Source organism: Anguilla anguilla, chromosome 13, assembly GCF_013347855.1.
Source record: "Anguilla anguilla isolate fAngAng1 chromosome 13, fAngAng1.pri, whole genome shotgun sequence".
Classification (NCBI taxonomy): domain Eukaryota; kingdom Metazoa; phylum Chordata; class Actinopteri; order Anguilliformes; family Anguillidae; genus Anguilla; species Anguilla anguilla.
This window is the reverse complement of record NC_049213.1, coordinates 5537259-5547263: the sequence shown is the minus strand read 5'-3', so window position 1 is coordinate 5547263 and position 10005 is coordinate 5537259. Positions and strand designations below refer to the sequence as shown.

Below are 10005 nucleotides of genomic sequence, written 5' to 3'. Positions count from 1 at the left end.
CCAGAATCTGGTGGACCACTGTGTACTTGTTTCTACAAATTCATTGTAAGACCCATTCACTCAGTGTTCTTAGGCTTAATGGAGTTTTAAATGTTGTGCCAGTAATATCATAGCTGGGTGTCATCAGCTACATGGCACTAAACAGGGATTTTATTTTCTCTGCAGTTTTAAAGTGCAGACGTTAGCAGGTAGGTGAAATGTTTGACGGTCCCATTCCATTTTCTGCTTTTCCCCCAGTCGCAAGTTCCTTGAAGCACACAATGATGGATGAACTATCGGAGGCTTCTGCTTTTTAAAAGTTATTTTTTTGACTAAGCTTTCCTTTCGTCCCGAGCGTCCTTTTAACGGCTGAAAACCGCAGCCTTTCTGGCTCTGAAGCATCGAACAGATCGATGGCACCTAATTCTGGAATATTCCAGCACAGCAGCATCTTCTCTGTTCCTGCCACACCACCCAACCCCACAGTTTCAATGGATTATATCTCAGTCATACAGGTTAAAGTGCATATGCTGTTGATACGCTGGGATTTCTATGTAGGACAAATTTTTTGCATTTTTTGTTAGTCTGATTAGAGTTAATTGTGATGCTGATGAGAAATAATTTGCAAATGAACTTTCTGTTCCTAGGCAACCATACTTGCTGTTTCTATTGCACTCTGGAACCTCCTTTTTGAAATCCTGTCGGTATCCAGGGTGATCATGTGTGATGACGTATTGCAGATTGTTACAAAGTGGCACTATTTCAGAACTGTGTAATTTTTTCATCTGAACATTATCTCTTTTAATCCTGTTTTACAAGATTCCTTTGTAATTACTGTCACAGTTTAGTTTAGACTGCTCTCCTTCATGGTATAATGTCCTCTCATTTGGTATGGTCCTGGTGTATTGTGCTGTGTAGTACAATCAGACTGCATGTGCTCTAACTGTAGTATACCTTAATTTAACAAGATAGGTCAACAGAACTTAATTACCTTTTTGTGGTGACAAGGAGAATAATTCTTAATTTTCATTCAACAGAATTGTTTCTGATCTCATTGCTCATCAGTGAAAAATGACTGAGTGGGGAAGGGAAGCTGCAATAGTTTGAAATAGTATTTCAGTAGACAACAGCTGTAATAATAAAACAGCTGTTTTAGTAAATCTGAAGAGATCTGTGAAGGAGTAGTCTTCGCTTTAGAGACAATAGGTGTGTTTTTGCTTTCTCCAGATATTTTAATTTAAAAAGGTTTGTATAGTGAGCTTTAATCACCATTTTCATGAACTGACCTTAAGTGTGCATAATGTATTGCAGGTGTCTAGAATGTTTCTAGGTGTGTCTAATTGTGGGCCTATTTAAGATCAGCTGTGTGGCTTAATAGGGGTGATCTTTTGTCACTATTGTTTAGGTAGTATGCTGGTAAAGCGTTTGTCAATTTTTTTTATAGCGTGTCCAGATAATTTAGATGTAAATGTCCTACAACTATGTAAAATCTCAGTGCCTGCATTTCTGACTTATGGGTAAATAAACTGTTTTATATAAGTTTGAGCTCTGGTAATTTTAGAAAACCTTTGGTTGTCCGAAGAATCGGTCGGCTTTGTGACAAGATCGTGCAGCCCAGAATCACGAAAGAAGCTCAACCAAGTCCAAGTTACCAGCTCAACAAATCCTAACCATGGAAATCAAGGATAATTGGAATCACAAAGCTGGTTACAGACTTCGTCTGTCAACCCAGGATGTTCCCTCTCAAGCTATCTGCGTGTTCACCTGAAAGGGGCGGCGTTTGCAACGACGAGTTCCTCACACGATATTACGGGGAGAGGCAAGAGCAATGCCTTTCCCTTTCAGGAAGCGAGTCATTCTCATGTCAAAAGATGACGAGCAATGAAAATTGCAGACCTTGTCAATGCGTAAGTATACGGATGAACACTGCTCCATCTCTCCTTGATGGTAAAGAACGGTATTTTGTCTTCAGTCGTATTCAATAGATTGCATTATCGCCATGAGAAATGATTTATGGGCTAGGCAATAATTCTCTCCATCTCTCTAGCTGCAAACCCAGCGATGCCAGAAGGTCTTGGCAGCAGGTCAGAGCTAAATACAAGAACATATTTCAAAATGCTAAATGGCTGAAAAGCTTCAGTGTATAACTTGTGAAACTTTGCCAAGGCTCTCTGATAAACCAGCCCTCACAGAATAAAGTGCCCTAAATCACTTCACTACAGTGCTTTTGTGCATTAGTCCCCAATTATTTCAGGTTTTCCCTGTCAGTGGGACTTTGAAAGTTATGATCAAATAAGAAGCCATGACAACGAGCTACATCAAGATAACGATACAAGTGCTGGATGTAGATAAGTGTAACTTGAAGTGATAGGGGAACAACATAGAAGGATACCAAAGAGCCGTCCTAGATTGGGAGTGACCTGCAGAGTAGAGAGAGTCCAGGTACAGTCTGAAGAGATGCGTCTTTGGACCATGGTGTGAAAAAGGGCTGGGTCTGAGTGGTTTAGAGGAGTAACTAGCTGTGGTTCTACACAAATGACTTTGCTTTATGTTAATCTATTTTACAATACTGTGCATGTTTCAAGTGCTCTGACCCTGGTGCTGGCAGCTCCAAACCGCGACCTTTCTTACAGTGTACGTGTGAGTGAGATGATGCTCAACAACTGGGACACCGGTACATATTAAAGCTGCCCCTCTCTCGTTTACAGTTCAAGGGAGTCCCATGTCGCTTTCTGAGCTGCCAACACGAATGCCATCAAATCCACAGACGAAGGTACCTTTTAAAGCAGATGGTCATGTACGCCCGAATCTCCCGTGTTTTCTGGCTGTATAATGAATTTGCATAGAAATGACTGCATGAAGGTAAAGGTATGGGTCTGTAGAGTAAATTGATACCCCTTTTCATTTGGTAACAATTTTTAGTTTACTCAGTCCTTCGGATGAGACGTTAAACCGAGGTCCTGACTCACCGTGGTCATTAAAGACCCCATGACACTTCTCGCAGAGTAGGGGGGTTCCCCGGTGTCCTGGCTAAATACCCAACCTGGCTCTCTCAAAACTTGCCACCTAATCATCCCGTGATTTAATTAGCTAAAAAAAAATGTTCTCCCCCTTACCCCCTTAGCTAATTTGTGGTGAGAATTCTATTGCAAAATGGCTGCCATGCATCACCCAGGTGGGTGCTACACATCGGCGGCAGGTGAGGTGAGTTCCCATTCATCCATTTAAAGCACTTTGAGTGTTCAGAAAAGTGCTATATAAATGCAATCATTCATTCATTTATTCATTCATTAGTTTTGGCAGTAATCTGGTATGCAAATGAGCCAGTACTGAACTGACAGTGTATGGCAATGCATGGCTGGGCTACACTAAAACACCAGCAACAATTACTGGGAAGATGATTTTGCAGAAATTATTGTATAATCTTGAAGATATGGGTTTGTAGAGTAAATGTACACCCCCTTTAATTTGGTAAGAATTTGTAGTTTTTGCAGTAATCTGGTATGCAAATGAGCCAGTACTGAACTGACAGTGTATGGCAACGCATGGCCGGGCTACACTAAAACACCACTGGGAACGTGATTTCACAATTGTGACTGCAGTGTTAAAGATATAGGTTTAAATATGAGAACGTAATGTGCAATTATATCCAACTGTATTAGTAACAAGAGGGAAAACGACAAAATCGCACTTAAGAAATCAATGCATTTACCGAGCTTTTATTTTGAAATACTCTAACTGAAAGTCTCCAATTGTTGCCAGCAACAATTACCAGCTTCACGGAACTGTTTGAAATGGGACAAACGGAAATGCATAAATGGTGCCAGCGGATGTTGTTTGTTTCACAGATACCTTTGAACTGTTATTTGGGTTTCCAAAATGTTCTTGTACAGTGCGGTTCACATATCGAGGTATTTCACAGAGGTCCAGAAGTAACAAAATAATGATAATAAAAAAGAAATAGCTGTCCACAAGTAGCTGCTGCGTGATTAGAACGATTCAAACATGCATGCATTTCTTTATTCTAAAAGCCTATTGCACTTCTATTAAGGTATTTCCTAACAATACTCCTGAAACGTGTTAGTATATGTGCAATGACACATAGGCACGCACATTCTAAGGCCATTCATACATTATTGGCTTTTTCTAAATCAATTAACATACTTTCGGTCAATCGTGGAAGCAGTTTTTAAACTACCTGTCCCAGGGTGAACCCAGGTCATATAAATCATGGATTGGCAAATGTAGCCAGAATATTTGGGAAGAGGAACCATCCATGTTATTCACAATTCAGTTATAGCCTGGTTATGAGCACACCCCGATCCGGCGTCGGTACGTGCTTGTTTTGAACCTTTCCCTGAAGATGGCGGACGTACAGCCGCCGCCTCTCCGGGCTCTGGATGATTTTCTCTTGGGGTCAGCCCGGTTCTCGGTACCAGATGTCAAGAATTTGGAGCGATGGAATAATCGGATTATCAACAACTTGCTTTACTATCAATCCAACTATTTCGCGTCAGCCGCCATATTCCTGGTTATAGTTGGGTAAGGATAAGTGCCACGCTTTCCTGTGGCTAAATTAGCTTTTTCTTTTCTCTTTTTTTGCTAACTGATGATGTTTTTGATTGTGCTGCAAAGGAACCCACTATATAGGCTAACGCATTATAATTTCTAGCACCTAACAACATGCAGGTTGGCTGGTCGCGGTCTTCCTTTGTGAACGCTGTTGGTTTAATTCAAATAGCTAACTTTGCTACTGTTTTCCATTGTAATCTGTGGCCGCCCTGCGTCAGACACTGATTTATTTTTGCTACTATCTTCCTTTCCAGCTAGCAGACTAATGGTCAGTGGCAATTAACGGAGTTAACTTGAGTCGAATAAACTAGATAGTTCTGTACGGTTGACATAGTGTCTGTAAATCAACGCGAACCTTTTAATTCCTGCCACTTAGGTGATGACATTGTTTATGTTTTCTGTGACGTGGCCTAAATAGCTTGCAACCTGCTAACTTGGTTTTGAACAGTCTATGGATTTTGAACATGTAAATATCGCTAGCCAGAAAAAGTGTGTTGTGTTTCAATAGTCTGTGCTCTCTCTGCTTAAATAGACTGTGCTCTCTGTTTTAATAGGCTGTGCTGTCTGTTTCAAAAGTTTGTGCTGTTGGTGCTTTAATAAACTGAGCTATCTGTGCTTTAACAGACTTGCTCTCTGTGCTTTAATAGGCTGTGCTGTTTGTGATGTCTGTGCTTTAACAGACTGTGCTCTCTGTGCTTTAACAGACTGTGCTCTCTGTGCTAGGTACTTCCGGCCGCTGCAGCTGCTCCTGGGCGCCCTGGTGGTGGTGCTGGTGTTCCTGGGCTTCGTGTGGGCTGCGGAGAACCAGGCCGCGGTCCGCCGTTTCCGCCGCACTCACCCGGGCCTCTGCCTCTCCGCCATCCTGGGCGGGGCCTACCTGCTGCTGTCTGTGCTCGGGGGCGTGGCCGTCTTCCTGTTTGGGATTGCCTTCCCGATCCTACGTCAGTATTCTACCGAATCCTGTTCACCCTTAGCCTTGCCCTGACCCAAACCCCAGCTCTAGCTCTCCTCTTTCCACTCACTCGGTAATGAATCGATTTATCGATTCCTGAAAATGTTTTAGGTTTAGGGTTGGGTTTGGAATTAGAGATGATGATGATGATGATGATGATGATGGTGGTGTAGGGAGTGCCATAGGTATTTGTCCACTGCCTCTGTCTCTGAGAGCTCAGTGACTCAGTGACTGCGACTCTTTCCTGCAGTGATCCTGATCCACGCCTCGGTGCGTCTACGCAGTCTGAAGAACAAGCTGGAGAACAAGCTGGAGAGCATCGGGCTGAAGAGGACCCCCATGGGGCTGCTCCTGGAGGCTCTGGGGCAGGAGCAGGAGGCTGGCTCTTAGGCCCGAGGGCCAGCCAATCAACAAAAGAGGAGACAGGGGTCAGCCAATGGGAGGAGATGGGGACCAGCTGCCGTTTTCCAAGAAGCAAGCCCCTCCCACAACCCTGTCAGGAAGATCTCTGGCATCACAGGTCACCGGCTCTGGTGGCGGTGGCACTCCATGAATTTTTTTTAAATGTTTTATTTTTAAATGAACTGTTGCACATCACAGTAACTGCAAGGCATTTGGGTCAGCACAGTAATCGCACTCATGGGGTCTCCGGTGTGGCATCTGCTCTCTTAAACGGTGGCATCTGGTTTCTTAAATGGTGTTGGGTCACAGCACAGACCGTCTGCTGGAGGTTTTTGCCCAGAATTAGGAAGACAAATCTCATTAACTGTGGAGAGTGCTTGAAGCACACTGCTAAATTGTCCAGAAGTTCAGTAAATTATGAACAGATATATTTTCTCCCGATAGTCAGAGAATCTTTTAATGACCCTCTGTGCTCAAATGGCTTCTTTTCATGATTCACAGTGTGAGTGTGAACCACGTTTTCTGACTGTTTCACACATTTAGATTTTCACCAAAACGTTTCACTGTAGAAGAAAGGTGTCTACTTGGTTAACTTTATGTTTTGTATGGATTTGAAGGATTCTCTACAGAGATTGGCTTTGGATTGTATCTGATCTTCTTACCATACACTAGTCAATGTGTTGTATTGAATGTCATCATTTTGAGCACAGAGCTTGTAAACCGTATTAGTTCAGCTGTGGGTTGCAGCAGCCAGACAGATTCTGAGGACTGTGAAGTTTTTCACATGACACAGACGCAGAAATGATTTCAGAGAGCAATTTTGGTGTCTTGGAGCAAAACGAACTTACAGCTACTAATGCCATTTTCCCCACTCATACTACGGAGCTGTTTTTGCAGTTAGATCTGAAACAGCTCTTCCAATGCGAGTCAGATTATGTAGTCTTAGAAAGTGCCAATCATCCCAACAATTTTTTCTGAAAAAATTTCCAGACTTTTGGGTTGAACTTCTGTGATAAGGCCTATGTTGCTTACACTTTTTTTAAATGCATGTTTATTTAAATTGCAAAGTGAGATGAATATACTCATATCTTTGTTCATGTTAAGTGTCTCAGTTCCCCATTCTCCAATGGCTCAGTAAAATGAGAAGTTTGCACACTGAATGAAAGTTGTGTGGTGTGTGCTCTGGTGTTGAACAGAATGGAGGGAAGTTTGTCTCTGGTCTTTCATACTGGACTATTACATCTTATTAGACACTTAAATCCTTAAGGTATTATTATATAATGCTATTGCAGTTAGACACAGCCACATTTATTCTTTAACCAGATTTATTGTCAAGATGGGTGAACAATTTAAGTGTACTTTGGTATTATTAATCTGTTGGATAGGTTCCTACATGTGGGAGGGTTTTGCCAAGATTTGTCTGGAGGTGGGTGAGTAGTATTCATGTCAGAAATGAGATTGTAAATTGTTTTCAGAATGTTTTGTGTAAGCTGATCAGAGTTTAGGAACCAGACCTGGGTCAAATACGTATTTGTTTTGCACTCAAAAACTTTTCTGTGCTCTATTGATCTTGCCTGGTTTAATTGAGCCTGCCAATATTGAGAGTATTCCATTGGTTCCAATACGCCAGACAAGATCAGTTAAGTGTAGAAAAGTATTTGAATCCAAAACAAATACATATTTGACCCAGGTCTGTTAGGAACCATGGACACTGCATCATAAACATTGTTGGGTCGTATTCTACTCTGTGTTTGGATTTAGTGTTGGGCTGTACCGGAGAAGGCCTCAATATGCTTGGCTTTATTATGCTGACATACAAAGGAAGGGGCCAGGACATATGCTCATATGTAATGTATTTAAACCATTTTACTGTTGACTGATTTTACATTATTATGAAGGGCCATTTAAAGTAATTTTAGTATTTCTGATTCATGTCAAAATACTAATGGCTGCCTTTTACTTGCAAAAAATGGCACTTATTAACGCACATTTGTGTTCTTCATGCAGTGCATTATTTTGAAAAGTTTTCAACATTGCCTTGTGTATTCTGAATCTGTTTTGTCATGTCATATACATGTCGCAGGTGATAAAATGCATTAATACAGAAAGGACTTGCATTGTGATTTGTGGCGGTGCGTGATGTTTAACTGAATATTAGCCAGATTCACAAGAAAAGATGTCGGGTGCTTACGTAAAGAGACTGCACATGTGCTGTAGTTTACACCCAGACTTCGCCGTAGTTTACATCTAGACTGCACTGTACTTTACATCTAGACTGTACTGCAGTTTATCAGACTGCAAAAATTCACACAAGAATGACCGTAATCCACAACCGTTTCTTAAAGGGTCACTTCGCATTTTTACACTCAGGTCCGCTGCGCTACTCATCACGAATTATGTGATTAACTTCATTCCCCCCAAAAATCTTACTCTGCCTCCCGATCACACCGGTTTACATCCGGCACTGCCTACACTGTATGTAGGCCTGTGTATGTGTACGCATTCCCACAATCTACATTTATATGCATTACTGTTATCACGTTCTCATAACAAACACTTTGCAAATAGAAATTATATCTGAAGAAAAACACGTTTTCAACGTACAGAAATGCCACGTTACTCACACATACACAGCACTATAAGACTATTAACACTAGTACAATCTTGGCCTGCCATTAAAAGTACTGATATCAAAATTACGCGAAGTTACAATAAACAACATTGGTTACCTTAGCTAACACAAATGAAACGTGCTGTATTCCAATGCTTCTTTGGCCCAGTGTTTTTTCGTCTTACCATGCGAAGAGAATGTGGTCATTAATGGCAGGCCTAAATTTTGCTAGTGTGTTAATGACTTACAGTGCTTTGTATGCGTGAGTAACTTGACATTTTTGTACGGTGAAAACGTGTTACTCTTCAGATTATGAAATATCACAACAAACACTTCCTTCTGCATAAGTGATTTTCTTACTGCATAGAACAAAATCACATTATACCAACACTAGCTATGTTTGTATGTGCGCGAAAGGACTTTACATAAATATAGCCAAGAATGTCTACTTTTGTATGACATTTTATTTTCTTTATCGACTAGAGTAGCTGTACGATAGGTTTTCATGAACCTGTGTTTCTTTTGCATTGTAGTATTATGAATCGTTTAAGGAAAAGATTATTTGGCATTTCTACACTAATAAAATCATCTTGTTATATACGGAAATACTAACAGAAAATAGCTATTTAATTCCCCCTTGCAATTTAGCCTCCTGTAATAAAATTCCGCTCTGTAAATCTAAAAAATAGATTTACAGAGCGGATATTGACTGGAATTTAACCTGCTTCTCTACCCCTCCCTTTTCACGCGGCCCTTTAAAGCGCAGCACTAGCCTCTAATCCTCAACAGGTGGCTGAATACACCTAGCAGCAGAGAGAGGATAGAGTTAATGCTAAATCCTTTTCAGATTTTATATTTAATAACGTATGTAAGGTTATAATAAGTGCCCATGCGTAACTGATGTTGAATATTTTAAATTCAGAAAGGAGCAACGGGAGGCCGAGCAGGTGCGGATGCAGGGTTTCCCTGAAAAACGTAACCTTGTAAGGTGCTGGGTTCCCAGCGCCACTTCTTTGTAATATGTCAGAACAATCTACTCTGAGACTGAAGTTCTGCGATAAAGTGGAAATCTAGTTTTTCTTGGAAAGGTAAAGAGAGCACCCTCGTGCTGAATTTCAACATGTATGAACAGAACAACAGAGGTAAGTAGCCTACTAACAGTCTTTGACAACTGAGCTTACTGCGTCAAATTACTTTATCTGCTTGTTAGCTATCTATGCAGAAAGTGTGCATTGATGTATAGCGAAGTAACTCTTAAACGGTATATACCCGTGTTCACCTGCAAAATTAACGATCTGGAAACCGAGGCGCCTGCTTGCAGTTTCAGCTCTATCGATAAGCACCAACACCGTTACATCGCCTCTGTTTTATTTGTTGAACTCAGTCATCCTGTCTTGTTAGGTAGTGGTGAACGTTTTGGTCCTCTGTCCATGCATGGCGCAGTACGCGTCACCTCGTATGCATGGGAAAACAACCTTTGTTCAGGGTG

General features: G+C 41.3%; 1 protein-coding gene and 1 long non-coding RNA gene across 2 annotated transcripts; both read left to right on the top strand.

The window, feature by feature from the left end:
• The first annotated feature begins 1380 nt into the window (after window positions 1-1380).
• On the top strand, window positions 1381-3172 carry LOC118211953. The gene is made up of 3 exons (XR_004762129.1): window positions 1381-1886; window positions 2688-2752; window positions 3104-3172. It is a non-coding gene; the product is annotated as an uncharacterized LOC118211953 (long non-coding RNA).
• A 692-nt stretch (window positions 3173-3864) lies between these two features.
• On the top strand, window positions 3865-8013 carry praf2 (PRA1 domain family, member 2). The gene is made up of 3 exons (XM_035389478.1): window positions 3865-4521; window positions 5275-5492; window positions 5754-8013. The coding sequence occupies exons 1-3, from the start codon at window positions 4343-4345 to the stop codon at window positions 5891-5893; spliced, it is 537 nt and encodes a 178-aa protein (XP_035245369.1). The 5' UTR covers window positions 3865-4342; the 3' UTR covers window positions 5894-8013.
• The last annotated feature ends 1992 nt before the right edge of the window (window positions 8014-10005 follow it).